Source organism: Protomyces lactucae-debilis (genome assembly GCF_002105105.1).
Source record: "Protomyces lactucae-debilis strain 12-1054 chromosome Unknown BCR37scaffold_22, whole genome shotgun sequence".
NCBI lineage: Eukaryota > Fungi > Ascomycota > Taphrinomycetes > Taphrinales > Protomycetaceae > Protomyces > Protomyces lactucae-debilis.
The window spans coordinates 1-20,213 of NW_024468014.1; the positions used below are offsets into that span (position 1 = coordinate 1).

General features: G+C 49.8%; 13 protein-coding genes across 13 annotated transcripts; 7 read left to right on the forward strand and 6 right to left on the reverse strand.

Moving 5' to 3' along the window:
• BCR37DRAFT_161226 (serine hydrolase-domain-containing protein) lies at nucleotides 1-1,746 on the forward strand. The gene has a single exon (XM_040866162.1). The coding sequence runs from the start codon at nucleotides 273-275 to the stop codon at nucleotides 1,551-1,553; it is 1,281 nt and encodes a 426-aa protein (XP_040722666.1). The 5' UTR covers nucleotides 1-272; the 3' UTR covers nucleotides 1,554-1,746.
• BCR37DRAFT_406077 (uncharacterized protein) lies at nucleotides 1,733-2,922 on the reverse strand (the record flags this gene model as incomplete). The annotated part of the gene is made up of 2 exons (XM_040872098.1): nucleotides 1,733-2,748; nucleotides 2,794-2,922. 2 exons carry the CDS (start codon nucleotides 2,920-2,922, stop codon nucleotides 1,912-1,914), a joined length of 966 nt encoding a protein of 321 aa, XP_040722667.1. The 3' UTR covers nucleotides 1,733-1,911.
• A 455-nt stretch (nucleotides 2,923-3,377) lies between these two features.
• Nucleotides 3,378-4,445, forward strand: BCR37DRAFT_383145 (glutathione S-transferase). The gene has a single exon (XM_040870011.1). The coding sequence runs from the start codon at nucleotides 3,659-3,661 to the stop codon at nucleotides 4,373-4,375; it is 717 nt and encodes a 238-aa protein (XP_040722668.1). The 5' UTR covers nucleotides 3,378-3,658; the 3' UTR covers nucleotides 4,376-4,445.
• Nucleotides 4,446-5,609: 1,164 nt separating this feature from the next.
• Nucleotides 5,610-6,299, forward strand: BCR37DRAFT_351419 (putative proteasome subunit beta type-2; the record flags this gene model as incomplete). Its single annotated transcript, XM_040868069.1, has 1 exon — nucleotides 5,610-6,299. The coding sequence occupies one exon, from the start codon at nucleotides 5,610-5,612 to the stop codon at nucleotides 6,297-6,299; it is 690 nt and encodes a 229-aa protein (XP_040722669.1).
• A 1,077-nt stretch (nucleotides 6,300-7,376) lies between these two features.
• BCR37DRAFT_389315 (uncharacterized protein) lies at nucleotides 7,377-8,614 on the forward strand (the record flags this gene model as incomplete). Its single annotated transcript, XM_040870719.1, has 2 exons — nucleotides 7,377-7,597; nucleotides 7,636-8,614. 2 exons carry the CDS (start codon nucleotides 7,377-7,379, stop codon nucleotides 8,612-8,614), a joined length of 1,200 nt encoding a protein of 399 aa, XP_040722670.1.
• Nucleotides 8,615-8,653: 39 nt separating this feature from the next.
• Nucleotides 8,654-8,884, reverse strand: BCR37DRAFT_395144 (ATPase, F0 complex, subunit J; the record flags this gene model as incomplete). Its single annotated transcript, XM_040871583.1, has 2 exons — nucleotides 8,654-8,682; nucleotides 8,722-8,884. 2 exons carry the CDS (start codon nucleotides 8,882-8,884, stop codon nucleotides 8,654-8,656), a joined length of 192 nt encoding a protein of 63 aa, XP_040722671.1.
• Nucleotides 8,885-9,826: 942 nt separating this feature from the next.
• BCR37DRAFT_383150 (P-loop containing nucleoside triphosphate hydrolase protein) lies at nucleotides 9,827-10,896 on the forward strand. Its single transcript, XM_040870012.1, has one exon. The coding sequence runs from the start codon at nucleotides 9,840-9,842 to the stop codon at nucleotides 10,890-10,892; it is 1,053 nt and encodes a 350-aa protein (XP_040722672.1). The 5' UTR covers nucleotides 9,827-9,839; the 3' UTR covers nucleotides 10,893-10,896.
• A 236-nt stretch (nucleotides 10,897-11,132) lies between these two features.
• BCR37DRAFT_161267 (uncharacterized protein) lies at nucleotides 11,133-12,527 on the forward strand. Its single transcript, XM_040866163.1, has one exon. It carries the CDS (start codon nucleotides 11,374-11,376, stop codon nucleotides 12,388-12,390), a length of 1,017 nt encoding a protein of 338 aa, XP_040722673.1. The 5' UTR covers nucleotides 11,133-11,373; the 3' UTR covers nucleotides 12,391-12,527.
• Nucleotides 12,528-13,172: 645 nt separating this feature from the next.
• Nucleotides 13,173-14,186, reverse strand: BCR37DRAFT_351389 (rab geranylgeranyltransferase alpha subunit; the record flags this gene model as incomplete). The annotated part of the gene is made up of 1 exon (XM_040868067.1): nucleotides 13,173-14,186. A coding segment is annotated over one exon (1,014 nt), but the record flags the coding sequence as incomplete, so codon positions are not given.
• A 968-nt stretch (nucleotides 14,187-15,154) lies between these two features.
• Nucleotides 15,155-16,305, reverse strand: BCR37DRAFT_383152 (NIPSNAP-domain-containing protein). Its single transcript, XM_040870013.1, has 2 exons — nucleotides 15,906-16,305; nucleotides 15,155-15,865 (listed from the first exon to the last, which is right to left on the reverse strand). Exons 1-2 carry the CDS (start codon nucleotides 16,202-16,204, stop codon nucleotides 15,286-15,288), a joined length of 879 nt encoding a protein of 292 aa, XP_040722675.1. The 5' UTR covers nucleotides 16,205-16,305; the 3' UTR covers nucleotides 15,155-15,285.
• Nucleotides 16,272-17,436, reverse strand: BCR37DRAFT_161281 (uncharacterized protein). Its single transcript, XM_040866164.1, has one exon. The coding sequence runs from the start codon at nucleotides 17,248-17,250 to the stop codon at nucleotides 16,357-16,359; it is 894 nt and encodes a 297-aa protein (XP_040722676.1). The 5' UTR covers nucleotides 17,251-17,436; the 3' UTR covers nucleotides 16,272-16,356.
• Nucleotides 17,437-17,467: 31 nt separating this feature from the next.
• BCR37DRAFT_395150 (PDCD5-related protein) lies at nucleotides 17,468-17,834 on the reverse strand (the record flags this gene model as incomplete). The annotated part of the gene is made up of 2 exons (XM_040871584.1): nucleotides 17,468-17,707; nucleotides 17,757-17,834. 2 exons carry the CDS (start codon nucleotides 17,832-17,834, stop codon nucleotides 17,468-17,470), a joined length of 318 nt encoding a protein of 105 aa, XP_040722677.1.
• Nucleotides 17,835-18,080: 246 nt separating this feature from the next.
• On the forward strand, nucleotides 18,081-20,185 carry BCR37DRAFT_383154 (general substrate transporter). Its single transcript, XM_040870014.1, has one exon. It carries the CDS (start codon nucleotides 18,349-18,351, stop codon nucleotides 19,921-19,923), a length of 1,575 nt encoding a protein of 524 aa, XP_040722678.1. The 5' UTR covers nucleotides 18,081-18,348; the 3' UTR covers nucleotides 19,924-20,185.
• Nucleotides 20,186-20,213: the final 28 nt, after the last annotated feature.

Sequence of the window (20,213 nt, forward strand, 5' to 3'; positions counted from 1 at the left end):
AAGTGCCGGCGTTGCCTTGGTCGTTGGGCTGAAGAGGCTATATACATGTCAGAATTACCACTCCTCTACTGAAGCGTAGTGCCATACCTGAAGCCCGTTTGACTGCCTTCCTCGAACTGCTGGCATCCTGGTACAGCTTGCAACTGCTTGGTTGTGCTGTGCTGGCGTTGGGAGTCGTCCGGAAGCTGTCGGGATGTTTTTTCCAGTCTTCAGGAAATCAAGTCGCGACAAAGCATTTCAGCTTCCAACGCGTAGAACTACAAGTATTAGAGATGGCCCCAGCTAGGATATTGTTCCTGCATGGATATACGCAGTCTGGTAATACGCTCAGACACAAGACGGGTGCGCTGAGCAAGTCCCTGGGCAAATTCAGCGAAATTGTGTACCCAACGGGCCCTCATCAGCTGGAGATGCCAGATCCGAGTGACCCAGAAGAGCGTGCACGACTAGAAAAGCTTGATAATGAGGAGGGAGAAGGCAGCTTTGCCTGGTGGCGTGCAAACGATGAAGATTTCATTGGATTACCCGAGTCACTCGCTCTCATCAAGGACGTTTTGGAAACACAAGGCCCATTCGACGGTGTCATGGGATTCTCGCAAGGTGGAGGATTTGCCGCTATGCTAGCGTCACTGCTCGAACGCTCCAATCCACTTTTCAAGGTAAAGCACCCGCCATTCAAGTTTGCTGTCATCTTTTCCGGCTTCCGATCGCGATTTCCACAGTACGACTATTTGTACGAGCCTGCCATCAAGACGCCTATGCTACATGTCATTGGCAGAAATGATCCAATTGTCACGCCAGAGCGGTCACAAATGCTAGTAGACGCCTCAAAAAACAACACATTGCTGCTACACCCTGGCTCGCATTTCGTTCCGTCTGGGGCGCCGCAGCGTAATGTCGTGGTGGACTACATCGTTAACCACATCAGACCCAAGCGCGAGATCACATGCATTGTCGCTGCGACCAACACTCAGGGCATTGGCCGAGACGGAGGTTTGCCTTGGAGGCTCCGTAAGGAAATGGCCTACTTTGCAGCCGTCACGACAGCAGCACCGGAGGGCAAGATGAATGTTTGCATCATGGGTCGTAATTCATGGGAAAGTATCCCTGAAAAGTTCCGTCCGCTCAAAAATCGCATCAACATTATCGTAACCTCCAACCAGCAATACGAGCTGACTGGCCTTGGTATTCATTCTCAAAAGACGGCATTGGCCACCAGTCTAGAAGATGCCTTGCTCGTCATACACAAGCTCTACGCGGATATCGTTCACCATGTCTTTTGTATTGGTGGCGCACAACTCTACAAAGCAGCCTTGGCGCATCCTGATACACAACGCTTGTTGCTCACAAGAATAGACCGCGATTATGATTGCGACACATACTTCCCTGACTTCAGCCGCACTGGAGAATGGCAGAAGCAAGACCTGTCTGCACTTCAATCCTTTGCGCAAATCGACGTGCAAGCTAGCGATGAAGAGAAGGACATCAAGTGGAGCTATGAAATCTGGGAGCGTAAACAGACCACCACATCTCCTGCCGAGGCGAGACTTTAGGTGTCACAACTGGACAAGGGCAATGATGAATGAAGCACCAGTACGAAGCCTCTCCTACAGATGGTCTTGCATGACTGGCTATAGTTTTCAATCTGAGCTTGTTTTCAGCGTTTCACTCAGCAAATCGGACCTGTCGACCACTTTGCCTTTTCTGTGCCGTGCAAAACCTCTCCATGGACACTCAGCCATTGTGGCGGAGTAATGGATCCTTCCTTCTCGACTGTCTATACACCTGCCGCCCTGTACGGGTATGGTCGACGACCCTCCGTCGCTCTGATGCAATCAGCTTGTCTCGACAATAGTCTACCATGCAGGACTTGTCTAAGATTCTACAGCATTTTCATTACGTGACTACGTTTCACAGTGTAAGCTTGAATCCCTTCTGCCTCAAAATCTCCTCTGACGTCTTCCAGAGCTTGACTGCCTGGTCTTTCGTTGCTGATGCACTTGGCTTTGTCTCTTGGGCAATAGGCTGGAAGTACCTGCCGCTGATACCTTGGCTCCTGATTTCCTCTGATGTACCAAGGTACAGTTGCGTCAAAGCACCTTGAGGAGACGAGAGCAATGTACCCAACACCGAAGCGTTGAACCAGACTGTAGCTTCCGTCACAACTTGAGCAACCTTGCCGTACGATGCACCTATACCGCGGTTGAGGTCCGAGTTGATGATGCCCGGGTGACAAGCGTTTGACTTGATGTTGGGGAAACGATCTGCAAGTTCCATGGCAAAGAGAATGTTGGCCAATTTACTCTGCCCGTAACGCGCGATGGTGGAGCCAAGGTCGCCATTGACTGCTTCGAGGCTGCTGTAAGATTCTTTCGTTGCGGTAAAGGTGATGTGTGCAGCGGAAGCCGTTACGACAATACGCGGATCCTTGGAGTTTTGAAGTTTGGGCAACAAGAGATTGGTGAAGAGGAAGGGTCCAAGATGGTTGGTTTGGAATTGACTCTCGATACCGTCCTTGGTCAATTCATACGGCACTGCCATGATGCCTGCATTGTTGTACAGCACATCCAGTCTGCCTTCCTTATCGCTGAATGCCTTGGCAGCTGCTTGCACGCTCGACAGGTCTTGAAGGTCCAATTTGAGCCACTCGACCGTTCCACTTGGGTTTCGAGCACGAATCCTGGATATGGCTTTCTGAGCGCGAGCCTCTGATCGTGCGCCAATGTATACTTTTGCACCACGCAAAGCCTATTTGTTAGTCTTGCATCAACGTCACGGATTGTGGGAGCATACATTCTCGAGTGCAGTCTCGTACCCAATGCCAGTGTTGGCGCCTGTCACAATGACAACCTTACCGGTCTGGCTGGGCATCTTGGAGGTCGTGAACTTGTAGCCGTAGATGAGAGGATATAAAAGGCCCATGGTAGTAGTGTACTTGTATGTTGATGATCCAGGATGAGATTTATCGGGCCTTTATAGTCTACGCATCGAATGGTCCCGCTACAAGGTTTGTAAGCTGCGAGCGCGGGCTGACAAATTGCGAGTGATTGATGTATAAGCCCGACAAATAGATGGAAGGTTTAAGATCCGTGCACATTAGTAATGTGTCGGTGATGGGAAATGCGCAAGGGCTTATGCACCTTCTGAGTAACTGAATCTAGTGCTATAGACGTGCTAGCTACAGCCAAGTACTGGCTAGTCATAGGCAGCGTTCAAGCATCTCACATGTCAGGATAATTCGCTGTCAAAGAGATTGCGGGCTTGCGGAATTGCGGGACTAAAATTATCTAAATGCCGGTCGCTACTCGCTAGATTGATCCGCAGCTCGAGCTCGGTGAATTGGAGGAAGGAAAGGCCGACTGCTTGCCTTTGAGCCACGCTACTCAAGATGCTACGTCAATGTATGCACAAGCACTCCTCAAGCTGATCATGGCCATAGATACTACACTGGAATAAACGCCCGCACTGACTTGCAAACTTGTCCGTCAGAGGCGAAGATGCCCCTGAGAGAGGCTGAGACGGAGAGTCTCTATGGCACCAGCCCCAATAAGTCCAGCAGCCAGACTGACTGGAAACTACTCTTCGCCTGACCACTTGTGCAGAGACAGGTTCATCCAGTCGCATTCACGCCAGTCAACCGTATTGGTACGCTTTCCCCATGTCGTCGCAACCAGGCATGGATGAGTTCTCCTCAATGACGCTCTACAGTTTCAATGCCGGCCCATATCCAGCACGCGTCAGCATTGTCATTGAAGAGCTGAATCTAGGCGATCGCATCAACTATATCTTCGTGGACCTGCTCAAGGGGGAACACAAAACACCTGCATTCAAAGCCATGAACTACTCTGGGACCCTTCCAGTTTTGCGACTCCAGGATGATACGTGCATCAGCGAGTGTGTTGTGATTACTCAGCTGCTGGATGGTCTTCGAGGAGGTGGCCAATTGACGGGCAAGACACTCAAAGAGCAAGCTGTGATTCACATGACCACTCGACGCATTGAGCATGAGATCTTGAACCCAGCCAATACCTATTTTCACATTGCAACACCAGGCCTGGGACCAGCTATTGAAAAGTATCAAAACAAAGAGCATGGCCAACACGAGCTTGAGCGTGCATTGCTCGGGATCTGTCACTTCAATGACATTTTAGCAGACAGGGAGTACATTGCAGCCGACTTCTTTTCCATGGCCGACATCTGTTTCATTGCCGCATTGATGGTCTTTCAGATCTGGGAGCAGGATGCCTCTGAGGGCTATCCACATGTCATTGCTTGGCACAAGAGGATGTTGGAACGACCGAGTGTGCAGACTGCCTATCAGTTGTTCACGGATGCACGAAGCAAGCGGAGGGCCACACAGTCGTATGGGAAGTAAGTCGTGTCTTGATCAGCGTATTGCAGAAATAGGGCTAGCCGTATCATCTAAGAATGCTTGTTATCCACGTCAGGTACAAGGCAATCGTCATTTTATTGGCCATCTGAATTTCAATTGTCGGATCTTGACCACAGCTGCAATTGAAAGTGAACGGGTACTTCGAGACGTACGTGGTGGAGCTGATGAAGAAAAAAACCTTCTCGATGGTTGGCAGGTGAGCTAGAATGATGCACAGAGCTGACAGGTAATTACCTCTGGTCTGTGGGCTGACTTACCGGCGACCATTATGACAGCATGGACTGAGTGTTAGACCGCACAATCTCTTGTGCTATAGTTCCGGGACCAGTTGACTTTGATGGCAGTTGCGAGTTGAAGTGGTCCCGGATCGACTATGCAAAGATCGTGTCCTTAGAGACCACTGAAACAAAAAAGCCAAAGGACAACCACTGGTGAAGAAAGCGCACTGAAGGGAAGGAGATAGGCTGTGCTATGCGATGGCATGCTTCAGCTCATGCAGATTTGGAGTATGAAGAAGACAAGGGAACGGACTCACTACCCTCACGACGTTTGGTTTGTTGATTGTTGCGCCTGCTCCAGTCGAGTCCAAGGCCTCTACTGAGTGGCTCAGGCTAAGGAAGGACTAAATTTGCGGTCTCCTCACTAATACGGCGATCCTAACTACATCGCCAACAGGGCTGGTGTAAACTTCAACATAGTCCACCTGCTACGTGGGCTGGGAGACCAGAGGGTCAGTCGGTGGACCTCGTCGACCCATCTTCAGGTTTCACCTTCCGAAGCTGACGCATGTAAGAGGCATCCTAGTAGGATCATCAGACATCGAGCAGTCGACTTAGCAGGCGCACAATTTGCACCCTTCCTTGGGGTCATTCAGACTTTGGGCATATTTCTGCTCATCATGCTGCTTCCTGTCGGTCACTGAATGATTACCTTGAGTTGGTACGAAAGAGTGCAGCAGCGGACTAGTGTGAGGCTCGAGCAAGTAGATGACAGTATAATGGCACAGCAATGGTATAAGATGTCGCAATCAGCGTAGATCAAGATCCAAGCTGGTACGATCTATTGCAAACGCTATAACTCGCTGAAGAGGCATCGCCACTTCTTCCCATCTGAACTTTCCCTTCTCTGCGTGCGCGTCTCATCAACTCTACTCCCAGCAAGCACCCTTCACAGCTTAGTCTCCAGTTCTAGATCTAGATCAAGTAGCGACTCGATCATGGAAGTCCTCATCGGCGTACAAGGTCCCGGCTATGTCCTCCTCGCCTCAAACCTCAATCAAGTCCGTGGCATCACCATCATGAAACCCGACGATGACAAGTCGCGTACCCTCAACGATCACAACCTCCTCCTCTATTCCGGCGAAGCAGGCGATACCGTTCATTTCGCAGAATACATCACCGCCAATATCGCCTTGTACTCTCGTCGCAATGAAGAATTAGAACTGCATACGGAAGCGGTGGCTAATTACATACGCAAGGAATTGGCAGAATCATTGCGTAGCAAACACCCATATCAGGTGAATCTTCTTGTGGGTGGGTATGATCTTGTTGATAAACAAGCGAAGCTATACTGGATCGACTACCTGGGTTCAAAGGCACAGGTGCCGTATGCGGCGCATGGGTATGCGAGCTACTACTTGCTGTCAATGTTTGATCGACACATGACACCGACTACGCCAGTGGAGGAAGCTCTTGCATTGCTGAAAAAGGGATTCGAGGAACTGGAACGACGCATGCCCATGTCACTCGGTGGATTCTTGACAAAAGTCGTTGATAAGGATGGCGTGCGCATTATTGACCTACATGGCAAGCTGACGCCTGAATTGATGGTTCAATTTGAGCAGGAGAAAGTACATGCACCCGTTCAACAGGAATTGCAACCTCAGCAGCCAGAAGTATCAGCGTAGTGTGGTTTTTGTGTAGAAGAACGACGTGGCATAGCCTGCTGCAATCCAATGAATCTCCTTGCCAAGTTCAATCGGGTCGCGTACATCTTGTAAGTGCGCTGCACCACAATTGCCGTGTTCATTCCAGCCCCATGCAATAGCTCTGCCATCTGTTGTTTGTGCAAGGCAGTGTTCAGAGCCTGCGGCGATGCTAGTGATATGGTCCAGGTTGCTTGCATGCTGTGCACGATCTGACCGACCATGCGATTGAACGTGACCAGTCGGCAGTAATCGATGGAGCGTTGACCAACTTGCACTCACTGACTTACATGCCTCGAATGATTTACCTTGAAGATGCTTACTGCCTGTCCAAAGAACCACACGCGTTGCGGTGTGGAAGGCCGTCCAATGCTGACCGAGGCAGTAGTCAAGCACAGGTTCTGCTAAGGCTGCTGTATCCATCAGTGCTGGGTTGTTGACTTGATGCATGAGGCTTTTGCCAAGTGCACCGCGACGTCCTGCTCCAAAGCCGTAAAAGGCTCCATCTGCAGCTTCCAGCACAACATGTGTGACGCTTGCTTTTATTTTCTTGATGATCACTCCTTCAGGGAGACTGACCGCGGTCAGGTGCTTTGTCTCAAAGCATTTCCCGAGTCCGAGTGATCCTTTGTCATTGAAGCCTACCGCAAATAGGTGGCGATTATCTTGGACCAGCAGAGAATGCGAGAAGCCACATGCAGCATGCGTCCAGCATCTCCCTGGAGATAGCTCAGTAAAGCTTAATATATTGTCAGGCTCAGCTACACCAAGCTGGTTTTCGTTATTTGCTCCACATCCGTAGAGTCGACCAGTCGAGGTCAGCAAGAGTGTATGGTTGCCGCCACTAATGAGCTGTGCATCCCGCAGGCTGTCTTGATCAAGGGATCCTGGAAGGAGACATGGATGAGCTTGAGCAGTGTCTTGAGTGTGGCCTAGAGAAAGCTGCCCGTGACCATTTGAGCCGAGTGTAAAGAGTGGCATAACATGGTCGTCGTTGTAACTCCCAAATGGCAGCTTGACTCGTCGATATCCTCACACCAAGACTCCATGAACAGCTGAATGCAGGCTCAGACAGATGCAGCTTATACAGAACTCTACAGCTCACTGATTCAAGAGGGCGTCTCTGCTTCATCTCTCAAGCTCAAAGACTTTCCTGAAACAGGCCGCGGCCTAGCTGCCACACGAACCATCTCGCCAGGCGAGACATTGCTGTCTATTCCCTTTCGCCATCTCATCAATTTGAAGACGATCGCCAAGTCTCTAGGTACAGACTGGAAGCAGTAGGATTTGGCCATTTCAGAGTTTGAACTAATGGTAGTTCTACATGTCCTGCACATGCGGCCATTGCTGTCCATATACTGCATCATCGCCGTCTACATGAAAATTCATCATTGAAGCACTATATACACTCGTTACCGAGAGCCGAGGACCTTCAAGGTATACCGTTGACATGGGAAACACAAGAGTGTGAGTACCTACCAGTCTCTACGCAGACCAAACTCGCCCAACAACGCCTGCTTCTAAGCAATCACTACAGCCTTGCTCAGGTCCTCATCTCCAACACGCCCGTCTATGCAGACTTGAATCTGACATTCGAACTGTTTCGCTGGGCATGGCTCATTGTCAATAGTCGCAGCATCTATCAACAACTCTCTACACAATCAACAATAGATGACAATTACACCTGTGCAGCTCTCGTCGATATGCTCAATCACGCACCGAGCAACGTTCCGCATGCAAAACTACTCTATGACAAGTCCGGGCTGACTGTGGAAGCACAATCGTCCTATGTCGAGGGTGAAGAAGTCTGTATCAGTTATGGTGCGCATGGGAATGACTTTCTCGTGCTCGAATATGGATTTCGCGTACAACAGAATGCAGACAATAGTCTGGTGCTGGATGATCTCATTCTCGCCGATTTGAGTGATGCGCATGGTGAGCAATTGAGAGAGATGGGGTATTTTGGTGGATACACGACGGATCATCTCGGACGCGCTTCCTTCAGAGTTGAAGTAGCCTTGCGTGTTGCATTGCTTGAGCAAGATGAGCTTGTTGTGGATGGACAGGCACTGAGACGGGTCATGCAGTATGCTCAGGGTCTCAACAGTGGTCGCGACACGGAAGCTGCAGTCAAGGAAAGACTCACTCGGCTGCTTGACATGGTGGTGGCTCGGTCGACCTCAGCAATAGAGTCGATGCCAAACACCATGTCGAAGTCTGTTAAGGACATGATCAGTGTTTTGCATCAGGATGAGATTGCCATTGCAGAACATGGTCTTGAGCATCTCAAATTGTAAAATAGCATGAATGAATGATTTTGTGGCTAGAAAGTGCATCTAGTGATCTGCCTTTTTGCCTCCTGTCGCTGCCCATTAGCTTCATCTTTAACAATCCGTTTGCTCACCCTTGAATTTGGGGTTCTTTGGGTCGTTGGCATAGGCAGGCGAGTCCATCATGGTGGTCGCGAGCGAGTTGATGGCGAAGAACATGACAACGCCGCCGATGTAGAAGGGCATCATAGGACCGTTGACGGGCGTTGGGTATTTGCGCATGCCGAGGAAAGTCATGATCTCTGGAAGTCTCTGTACTGTCTCTTGCTCCTTGCTCTTCTTGCTCTTCTTGCTCCTTTGCTTTGTCGTCGTCCGCATCCTGCCGCCAGTCACGTGTTTTGCGCGACCGTGAGAATATTTCCAAAAAGTTGAGCGCGAGGAAAGAAGCAAGAAGAGTAGACCGGGCAGTATATCTGTCGCACTCATGTCTGACGCAGAGGAGGCACAGTCTGGACACTCGAGGCAGTCAAGTGTTGCTCCAGAAGAGATCGAAGCAACAGAGGCCCCCGCAGAAGTCATTCCTGAAGACACAAAAGCCACAGCTACATTTGATGACTTTAAGCTTGATGCGCGGCTGCAAAGGGCCATTGCAAAGCTTCATTTTGCATCTCCTACATTGGTCCAGGAACGGGCAGTTCCACTGATCCTCGATGGCAAGGATGTTCTATGTAGAGCCAAGACTGGGTCCGGCAAGACACTCTCCTATCTTGCACCCATCTCACAGGCGATTCTCCTTGCACCCAGCGCTGAGACGCGCGCATTGATTTTGGTACCGACAAAGGAGTTGAGTGAGCAAGTCGCCAAGATGGTTCAAAAGCTCTGTCTCTACTGTGCAAAGACTGTCAAGCACCTCAATATTGCAACGAGCAGCTCAGAAGCCATGCAAAAGTCATTGTTGCTCGAACAACCCTCTCTCGTCATTTCTACGCCAGCACGCGCTCTGCTGCATCTCAACAGTGGTTCCATCAAAGCCGAAACGCTCAAATTTTTGGTGGTGGATGAAGCGGACCTTGTCCTTTCTTACGGTCATGAAGATGACATTGCTGCACTGGCCAAGCTACTACCGCGTGGCATTCAGACGATTATGATGTCAGCTACACTAGATGACTCTGTCGATTCACTCAGCCAGCAACTTTGCAGGAAGCCTGTCATTCTCAAACTTGAGGAATCCGCTGGCAAGACAGACGCCAGTATGCTACAATATTACGTCAAGTGCGCCGAAGAAGAAAAGTTCCTTCTGACTTATGTCATTCTCAAGCTCAAATTGATCCACGGCAAGCTCATCATCTTTGTCAATGAAATTGACCGTTGCTATCGACTGAAGTTGTTTCTTGAGCAATTCGGCATCAAGTCTTGCGTATTGAACCAAGAATTGCCAGTCAACTCGCGACAGCACATTGTCGAGCAATTCAACACGGGTGTTTACGATATCGTCATTGCAGCAGACGATGCAGAAGTGATGGGCGACAAGGATGAATCAGATGACGAGCTCAAGACAGAAGCGACCACGACCTCTCGTAAGCGAAAGCGAAAGATCGACAAGGAATTCGGCGTTTCTCGGGGTGTCGATTTCCGCAATGTTGCTTGTGTCCTCAACTTTGATCTACCTACCACCACGCGTTCCTATGTCCATCGGATTGGTCGGACAGCGAGAGCCGGTAGATCTGGTATGGCCATGTCACTCGTCATTCCACAAGACAAGTTTGGGAAGCACAAGGCAACCATGCTCGCGACATCCAAGCGTGATGACAAGGTACTGGACAAAATCCTCGAAGACCAAGCAGAACGTGGTTATGAAGTCAAACCCTATGCTTTCAATATGGCGCAAGTGGATGCCTTTCGGTATCGTATGGAAGATGCACTTCGCAGTGTGACACGCAGTAGTATTCGTGATGCGCGCGCAAAGGAGTTGCGAGCAGAGATTCTCAATTCAGACAAGTTGAAGGGATACTTTGAGCAACACCCAGAACACCTTGCCGAATTACGTCATGATGCTGAGATTCATGCGAAACGTGTACAGCCACATTTGAAGCACGTACCGGAATATTTGATGCCCAAGGCGGTCGGTGCAGGTGCCGTGGCAGCAGAGGGAGAAACACTTGGATTTGTTGGTTTTAGAAAGCAGGGACCAGGCAATCGTATTCGAAATGCTGCTTCTGCGAGACGAGGTGGACGTGGTCGTGGTGGCAAGACGCAAGGTACAAAGCGACCAAAGAAGAGTGATCCACTCAAGACTTTCAAATGAGAGATTGCTTGTGCTTACGAGCTATTGGCCGTCCTTTGATTGTCTATGGCATGATATGATCATTTTCAGAAGCACAATTTGGCAGCTACCTCCCCTGTACAATGACTCATGGTTGACCCATTTACTCAAAGCGCCATACAGCATTAAATTGATCCAGTACATCATCTCGAATGCTCATTTGATTCCGGTCGGCAGAGTCGGCACTGAGTCAGCAGCTCTTTATTTGTCACGAGGTGTATGAGTCAGAGTGCCCTCGCATGCACTTGCTCGCATGCGAGCGTTGCAAACCCCTGAATCCTCATGGTCTACGCCGATTCTGCGGGTTGGCTCGATTTCCGCGCCGCTCAAAGCTTAACGTGTCCAATTCTGAATATAAGGGTTCGCAATCGCAATGGATGTCCTCTTTCGCCCTAGTATGCGCTCTTCCACCCTAGTCAATCAGAGCAAGACTTCCTAGCGGCACTGTCTCGTCCCTCTGCAGATGTTCAACTTGCAGATGCAGACTGTTAGCGGCACACTCATGCTCGCGCAGGCGTCCAGCTCTCTGTTGCTGTCCGCCTTTCTGTCGACTCTTCTCGTCAATCACGGCATCACGCCTGTCTCTGCCAAATCTTGCAAAGCATTTTGGCTCACTCTTGCCGATCGGCATCCCGACGTGGACGCACACAGCGAAAACTGCCAGTACGACCTCAAGCACGGCTCCCTGGACGAAATTCCGCAAACCGTTCCCAGCACTGCAGACGATCATTCTGCTTCAAGCGAAATTCACTACAACGACCAGTATCTCGCCTGTTATTATGTCAATATGACCAGCGCTTGTCAAAAACACGGCAAAAAGAATTGGTTCCAAGAGCATTACATTGACCTCCAACCCAAGCTTGCTGAAGGAGCTCTGATAGGAGTGTTTTGTGGAAACAAAGAATGGCGCACCCACCCCGAAATGCTCCCTCGCAATGAGCTGCCAGGCAACCAAGTCCAATGGAAACTCACAAACGACCACATCTGTCCCTCGAACACAATTTCTGTGGCGCCAACTCCCGCCTATTGGCTCGAATACAATTCTACTTGGAATGACAAGCAAAAGGGCTGTCCTTTCATCCTTCAATCTCAAACGGGAGTCAACAAGGCCAATTACTACGAACAGAACAATTTGAACATGGGAAACACTTACATGACTGATTCCACATTGGTACGAGACGACAATTCCGACATTGTTTTACGATCACCATGGGACTCTAATATCATCGAGACTTGCCATTTTGTGCGCAAGACTCATCAATATCGAGAGTGTCCTGACTCTGGTGATCCCAAGAACGACTTTTTCCAGGTCATCATTCCTAATTTCCCTTTATCACCAGGGGTTAATGATCTAGCCGTCTTTTGCAAGCGAAAAGGCGACACGCGAGTGCAGCCAATCTTTGAGGCGACAGGCTACAAGCCCAGCTGGGTTCTCGACAGGTCCACAAACTCGTGGATTTTTGAGGTGGTTCCATCTTGAGCCTCATCCACCTTCTTGACGTGTCTTCAATGCCCTTCTGAAGAACTTCTTTCTTCATTGAACCAGGTCGATCGACACGCTGATGTGCTCGATATACTTTTCAAGTTTGTAGTCAGTAGACTACATCTGCCAATTTCATCTTCTTTCAAACATCTCAAGCAAAAGCAAAGCCAGTGACTACCATGATTCCGACAGCAGGCATTAGACACAATAGATCACAAATGCAGACAACAAGTGAGCACCTGGTTGACATATATCTCTAAACAAGTCGATGATCATATGAGACGCTCTCGTCCACAAGACACATAAGAGATCCGATCAGCTTCAACAAAACCCAAGAGCTGCTCAACCTTGATTTTGTCTGCATGACGGTCCCGCTGCTGCAACACTGAGAGGGCAGCATCAAAAACGACGAGAGTCTGTTGCAAGTCAAGTTTTCGAGACTGCTCCTCAGTCATAGGTAAGATGACTCTGGTTGCCCCTGCATCACTTGTCGCCAACACAATGGCTTGCCCGCCACAGTGAATAATTTCTCGTGCTCGAAGAGATGTTCCAAGAGCACGTTTGACGTCGTTGTAAATGATGATCTCCAAATCTTCCTCTTGTGCAGGTTCCGTGCACAGCTTTACGCCACTGACTTGACGGGCCTTGTTCAACAAGGCGACATACCTTTGTTGAGGATGATGTCCATCCCCTTGCAGCAAGCCAACATCTCGTTCAAGCTCTTCAGCCAAGCGAACCCGCTGAGTTGCCTCAGTAACCATCTGAAGCAAGGCGAGATTGTAGACGCACCGCGCATCCAAACACCAGACATGGCCCGGCTCTTCCTCCAGCAATGCATCAATCATTTCAAGTTCCTGCTGCAACAAAGCAATCCGTGCTGCTACATCTTGAGGAGCGAGAGGGAATTGTTCAGCTGGGCCAGAGTCTGGATTGAGTAGCCATTTGTGATAGAGCCAAACAGACTGATCATCTGGATCAGTGAAGAGGGCATCTTTGAGCAATGTCAATTCGTCTTTTAGCAGTTGAGCACGTCTCCCTTCTCGTACATCTGCAGTATCGCCTGCTTCAAGCAATAATGTTGGAATGAGTTTCGTTCTATTATGCCAAGCGGAGAAATTTGAAAAGTTGTGAGAGATGGCAGCGGTGGTGTACTCAAACTCACGTTCTGCCAGGCTTCGCTCTTCAGCTTGTTCCAGTTGGCCAACCACATACCGACGATACTCCCAGACGTGAAAGTTGCGTGCATCTTGTTCTAGCATACGCGTGACAAGCATTAACTCTCGCTGCCAATCTGGCCAAGGACATTGACCGAGGCACCACTTGCGGTGGACCCAAAGGCAGTATACTTTTGGGTAATCTTGAAGAATCGCTTGGAGCAATTTGAGCTCGCTAGTTATGAGATCTTGCTTGGCTTGAGCATCCTTGTCACAAGCAGGAAAGAGACCTTTCAGGAAGATGTTGCGTCTGTAGTTCCAGATGGTGTAGTACTCAGGATTCAGCTTGAGCAGTGCCAGAGTATTTGCAAAGGCATCGGAGGAGTAATCCTCAGCATGACGCATAGCATTGACTGTATCGGAGAGCTCTTTGTATGCTTGTGCCCTTTGTGTATCTTTGGCAAGTTTTGCAGCAGCTGCAGCAGGATCGAGGATAGTCTTACGAACGCCATGGCCGCCGCCGTAGCCAGTGACAGGTGCGTCATCTGTGCCTTCGTCGCTGTCCTCGGCAGCTTCAGGCTGTGACTTGAATAGAGAAGCAGATTGAGCTTGGGGTCCATTCAGCAAAATGGCCTGCATATCAGACGGTAACGGGAACCCTGCACGCGCCATGATTTGGAAAATTTCCGGATCAATCTGCCCATACGCACCGATACGTTCTGGAACAGGCCTGACCGCTTCGGATGGTCGACCAAGTCCAGACAAGGCGGCAAGTTGTGCTTGTACCTCTTCTGCAGACATGTAATTTGACTCATCCTCACCAAATGCCGCCATCGCCGCTTGCTGATCATCTGTGAAGCCTGCCTCTTTTGATCCGTGCACCTTCCTTTCTCGCTCAAAGCTCGGCTGCTCCAAGGCTGCTTCACTTTGTACGAGACGACTCGCTAATTGCTGAGCGAGCGATCGTTGCTGAGTGGAGATTGCAGCAGCTGGATTACTCCCTGCAGAATGCGCATCGGAAGTCTCTCGAGACATAACAAGTTGTGGTGTATCTCCTTCTCTCCAAATTGCAAGTGGATCCACCGGTGTTTGTCCTTCAGCAGTAGCTCCTTCCTCGCGATCTGCACGGATGAGTGCTTGGAATGCTTCAATAGTAGCTGGATCGACGGAATCCATACGTGCTTTGAAGTCAGCATCAGGCGTTGTTTTGTCCTCATCTGATAGAGCAGGAGATGGAGTCACAGGCGTTTGCTGGGCGCTGATAGCTGACTCTGCCGTTGCGCTGCTCAAGAGCTGATTGACGTCGCGCATAGGCTGCGGCGCACGCAGCAATGAATCATCAGGCGCCATATCTTGCGCATCGCCAGCAGAAGCAATGTGTCCGTATTTGCCTTGCGCATGCAAGTCAGTCTCGATATGCGCAAGGGCATGATCATTGGCTTGCGCTTGCGAGCTTGATTCAACAGAGGGCGGTTTTGGCATGGGCAGCTCAATGACTGGTTCATCTGGCTCTATAACTGACGCTAGCATCTTCACAGCAGTCGATGTCCCTCAGGCTCAGCTTTCGCAGGTGTGTGCATGGTGGATGGAAGCGTTTGCGATTGCGATTGACGTCAATTTTGATATTTTTTGATTTTCTACGAGATTCCATGCAAGCATCATTGTGAAGTAAAGAACCTTTGCCAGTATAGGAACAGCATCCAGTTAGTCAAGAGCTCAGCAGCCAGATGAAGAGCATCTAGCGGATAGGACTGAACTCGCAAGCCTTCATAATCTCACTCTGCATCGACGTCACAAGCGGCACAGTCTTGTGGACCGTATCAGCCCATCCATCAATCTCCCAACACTTGTCTCGAGCAGCCTTTCTAGCGGCAAAAGAATCAAACTGCCAGATATGCGTCACCGTATTGAGTTTGCCGAGTTGTGAGAACCAAGCACCGACGGGTGTCATGACTTGTTTGCGTGCTTGCAAGCCACCCTGCCAGTGCCGTTCCCATTCAAGCAAAGAACCCGGAACGAGCGTGTATGTACGTTTCTCAAAGATTCCACCGAGTGTCTGTGGTGGGATTGTATTGAGCGTTGCAAATTCTTGATTGAGGCTGTTTGTTTGCTTTGTGATGAGTGGATGGAGTTTCTGCCGAAAGGCAAGGTATTCCTTTGCATTGCGTGCAATCTCTGTTGTTCGATCATACCCTGCGTAGCCCTTGTATTCCCAGATATGGGTGAACTTCCATGTTTCGCCGACAATATTTTGCATCGAGCAGACGTGGTGGACTTCATGCTGTGGATTCTTGGCAATGAGCGGATATGCTTGCCGGCTTTCTGTCAGTAATCTGTTGTCGTACCATGAAGACTTACATCAATGCAAGGTATTCGTCGACACACTCCGGTTTGACTTCATGCGTCATGATTTCATGGATATACTTTCCCCTTGCAATCTTCTGACTAAAGTTGACTTCCCGCGTTTCAACAGCCTGTGCAATCTCTTCTTGAGATTCACGATTGCCATGCAAGATACGGTGCCATAAGCTGTCCTTTCTCGAAGAGGTGGTTGAACTACTGCACCGGAGTTGTTGAACTGGCAATGCAGATGCGGATGCCATGGAAGACCGCGAGAAGGTCGATACGGATGTCGTCCATCTCGCCTGCTTCATCATCTTGCCTCTTCTTTCCTTTCTACCTGCGCTCCTGTAGTGTTGGATGCTCAAGCTGTCGCGATCTGGCGCGGGGACGCAAAACCAATTTTAGCCGAGTGAAGTTCCGGGCTAACCAGATATATAGTGTATATATACTGTATATCTGCTCTATTTTACGTCTTGGCCATCGTCGTGATGGTCGTGTTGGCGGGCAAAGGATAAGAAACGGGCTGCTGACCGGCAGAGGGTATTCTGGTCACATTCTGGTTGACTGGCGGCTGCAACATTGCTGGCATTGGCAAACTAGCAGCTTGTGGAGTACTCGTTGTGCTCTGCTGTGGAAGGACTGCCGGTGCCCCAGACATTGGCTGAACTGCAGCTTGTTGCTGTGGTTGTGGAGGTGCGACAGGAGCAGCAGGAACAGAAGCAGCTGGCTGTTGATTTGTCAATTGACCAGAAACTGGCGGAGTAGCAGCAGCACCATTTCCAGCGACACTTGGCTGCTGCTGAAGTGTCGAGGGCAACGTAGCAACTGCTTGCTGTCCAGCAATAGCACCTTGACCACCAGCCGCTGGATCCATCACAGGAGCAACTGTCCCCAATCCTGCAACAGGTCCTCCAATGGCAGCTTGTAACCCTTGTACTTCACTTGCCCGTGCATCCCTGGCAGAACGTACAGCTCTTGGTTTCAGAATGACCAATTCAATGACCAGCAAAACAGACACCGCTTGAAGTGCCAGTAATGTCAACAAAAACAAGCAAAGCCATAGCCTGCCACGTCGCTGAAAACGCGACATGTGCGGTGTTGGATTTGCAGGGATACCGACATAGTCGATACCACGCGTCGTAGCGTAATGTGGACGACTACTGACCAGGACTTCTGTTTCGCCGACTTTCGATTGTAGATAGATGCGTGTATGTGAGCGTTGGTATGGTGTCAACTTGAGAAGAGGTTCAAGTTCATCCATGATGTGGGTGAATGTGTGTAGCTCTAGTAGGTGTAGATTTATGCAGAGAGTCTCGCCGGCATGCTGGACATTGATACGATGGCGGCTTGCCTGTGCCATGATGGCTCAACGATGTTCTCGACTTTCAAGCAGTAGCGAAAACGAGCGCAAGAGTCCTTCTTGTGTCCTTTTGCTCACCAATTGACAGGTTGTTGTGACAAGTGTTTCGCAAGCATCCCGAGGCATTCATTTGTGTGCTCGACCTCGAGCCCTCAATTGAACAAAGCTTGTCGCTTCGAAACATTAACCGTTGCAGTCACTTCGGGACATCGCAGGGCTAATTCCAGTCATCATCACTGTCATCCAAGTCTCGTCGTCGTGCGTTGATAATCTTGGTCTGCTGCCTGGCACCCTCTTGTCCTGCAATTTCCTCCAGCAATCCAACCAACTCTGGTTCTGTGATGCGCTGACGGACCTGACCAGACTGTGCCATGCGGATAATCAAGTCTTCTACACCTTTCGCCCTGTCTGGCTTGACAATTGCAATCCTCTGCAATCGATCGCGCGCTGCTTGCTGCTTCATTATCACCACTCTTATTGACAACAGAACAATAGAGAAGACGTACATCCAGAATCTGAGACAGCATGTTGAAACGATTGTTTGCATCTTGCTCGCGCTGGGCTGCTTGCTCTTCTGCAGACATCCCAGATTGGCCCCCTCCTGCGCCTGCTACACCACGGCCACCGCTGCTGCTTCCGCCGGATTGGCCTGCCTGGGCTTGCATCTCTGCGATCCTGGCCTGTCTGATCCTCTGTAGCTCGTCTGCGTCCATGCTGATTAGCTGTAGCTTTTGGTCTGTTGCTGAGGTTCTTGCTTGTCGCGTTTCAACTTTCTTTTTCTGTTTTTGGTCGAAAATTCATCAGATGCCACGGACACGGACAGACATGGACAATCACATCGCCAACCTGCTCAAGAAGCAGTCTATGCTTTACAAGCAGCTTCATCCAGTAGTCTACATCTCTGGACAAGTCAGAAGAGTCTATATTGTTTCTTTTATATTCGTCTTCCATCGTCTCAAGCCTTTACACGTGTGTTCAGCAGCGGAGCAGGGCACGAAAATGATGACGATGTCTGCAGCCTACAACCGTTTTCACGTCAAATTCTTCTTCTCTGCCGTACAAGGCTGTCTATTTACTACTTACTAGACGCTATACATCATGGGAGCCCAAAGACGCGTAGTCATCTTCTCCTCCCTGGCACTCGCCTTGTATGGCTTTGATCAAGGCATGCTCTCTCTGGTCAACACCAACACAGACTACCTACATACCATGGGGCTCGCTAAAGAGTCACCCATGGTCGGCGTGATCGTCTCTGTCTACTATCTTGCCGCAGCTGTAGGCGCTCTACTTGCTTCTAAAGTAGCAGACACGCGTGGTCGGAAAACAGCCATCTACTGTTCCCTCATCTTGACAACCCTCGGCAACCTCATCATGTTTACTGCTGGACTTGGACCATTGGCGAAAGTCAGTCCATTGGCTACTATGATTGTCGGTCGTGTCGTCTTGGGTCTTGGTATTGGCGGCATTGACGCCGTTATTCCAGTCTACTCCAGCGAATTGGCTGAATCGGGCAGTCGTGGTAAAGCACTCGCACAAGAGTTCCAAGCCAACATTGGCGGCCTGAACCTCGCTTTTGCGCTCAATCTGGTACTCACGCAAACACTTGGCAAGACGAATGAGTGGGCATGGCGCGTCCCAATTGTGTCGATGCAAATCTTTCCGTTGGCTCTTCTTTCCGTTTTGCACAAGCTTCCTGAATCACCTAGATATCTCATCTCCAACAGCGAGCACGAAGCAGCACGCGAAGCACTCGAAACAATCTATGGAGAAGATGAGGCTGAGAGCAAGCTCAAGAGTCTACAAAAGTCTGCTGATGAGGAAGGCGACGAGACAATCGACTACAAGCATATGCTCAACCCAAAAGACGATGCTTTTCATCCAACAGTCATCACCATCATGGGTCAAGTCAACCAAGCCCTCACTGGTATTGGTGCTCTTTCAGTCTATGGTCCGCAGCTCTTTGAGCTCTTGGGCAGGAGTACCCAAGTCGCAGAATATCTCACGATGGGCAACTATGTTCTCTACTTTGCTGCTATGACACTTGCGTGGGTCTTGATTGACAAGCTTGGCCGGAGACGGTTGCTGATTTCTGGAGCGTTCACAATGGCTGCCGGTTTCTTGTTGCTTACAGTGTTCGCATACCTTGCAAAGAGATACGACACACAGGCCTTGTTCTCTATATTAAAGCACAAGAAATCTCATTCTGGCAAGTCAGACAATCAGGAAACGATACAGACGGGAACCAGCATCGCAGGCATCATCTTGCTCTACGCCATCACATCAACATTCGGTATCACCTCGCTCTGCCCCTGTTTCTTGATTCCATCAGAGATCTTCCCCATCACCGCACGCGCACAAGGGTCCGCCATTTCTGTGGTCATCTGGGGAATCTCCAACTTTGCCGTGACACTCATGACGCCCATCTTGTTCAACACCATCACCTATGGCGTCTTTGCCGTCTTTGCAGCAACCAACCTCTTCTCTGCACTATGGACGTGGTTGTACTTGCCTGAATCGGGTGGTCGTAGCTTTGAAGAAAATCAAGCGTTCTTCAAGACTGCGAGTGATGAAGGTTCTTGGCGAGTCAAGCAGGTGGATAAGCAGTTTCTAGGCATGCCGCGTGATGATGAACATCAGGGCGAACGGAGTCGTCTGCTTGGTCGTGGCAGATAATGGCACGCATGATGGAGCACACAAGGGGGACCGAGAGCTGTGTGATCATGAGGCGTGGCAGCTTTCATGTAGATCAGCAGACTGACTGGTAATCGCCAAGGCTTGTACATGTTTCGCTTTCTTCAAGCTCTTGGATGCGCATATGAGCTTCTCGAGATTCAGTATGAAACAATATTTGTCAATAATCAACAGCTACTGCGGCTCGCAACTGTGCAAGATGTCTTGATACGGTCTAATGATACAAGTAGAAAATGAATAGACACACAATTGCGCATGTGCCTGACAAACGC

What these genes read in the sequence shown, in the direction of transcription:
- BCR37DRAFT_161226 (XM_040866162.1), top strand. Translation starts at nt 273, where the DNA reads ATGGCCCCAGCTAGGATATTGTTCCTGCATGGATATACGCAGTCTGGT.
- BCR37DRAFT_383145 (XM_040870011.1), top strand. Translation starts at nt 3,659, where the DNA reads ATGTCGTCGCAACCAGGCATGGATGAGTTCTCCTCAATGACGCTCTAC.
- BCR37DRAFT_383150 (XM_040870012.1), top strand. Translation starts at nt 9,840, where the DNA reads ATGCTACAATATTACGTCAAGTGCGCCGAAGAAGAAAAGTTCCTTCTG.
- BCR37DRAFT_161267 (XM_040866163.1), top strand. Translation starts at nt 11,374, where the DNA reads ATGTTCAACTTGCAGATGCAGACTGTTAGCGGCACACTCATGCTCGCG.
- BCR37DRAFT_383152 (XM_040870013.1), bottom strand. Translation starts at nt 16,204, where the DNA reads ATGATGAAGCAGGCGAGATGGACGACATCCGTATCGACCTTCTCGCGG. An exon ending in GACGAATACCTTGCATTGAT is followed by an intron (nt 15,866 to 15,905) that starts GTAAGTCTTCAT and finishes ACTGACAGAAAG; the next exon opens with CCGGCAAGCATATCCGCTCA.
- BCR37DRAFT_161281 (XM_040866164.1), bottom strand. Translation starts at nt 17,250, where the DNA reads ATGGCACAGGCAAGCCGCCATCGTATCAATGTCCAGCATGCCGGCGAG.
- BCR37DRAFT_383154 (XM_040870014.1), top strand. Translation starts at nt 18,349, where the DNA reads ATGGGAGCCCAAAGACGCGTAGTCATCTTCTCCTCCCTGGCACTCGCC.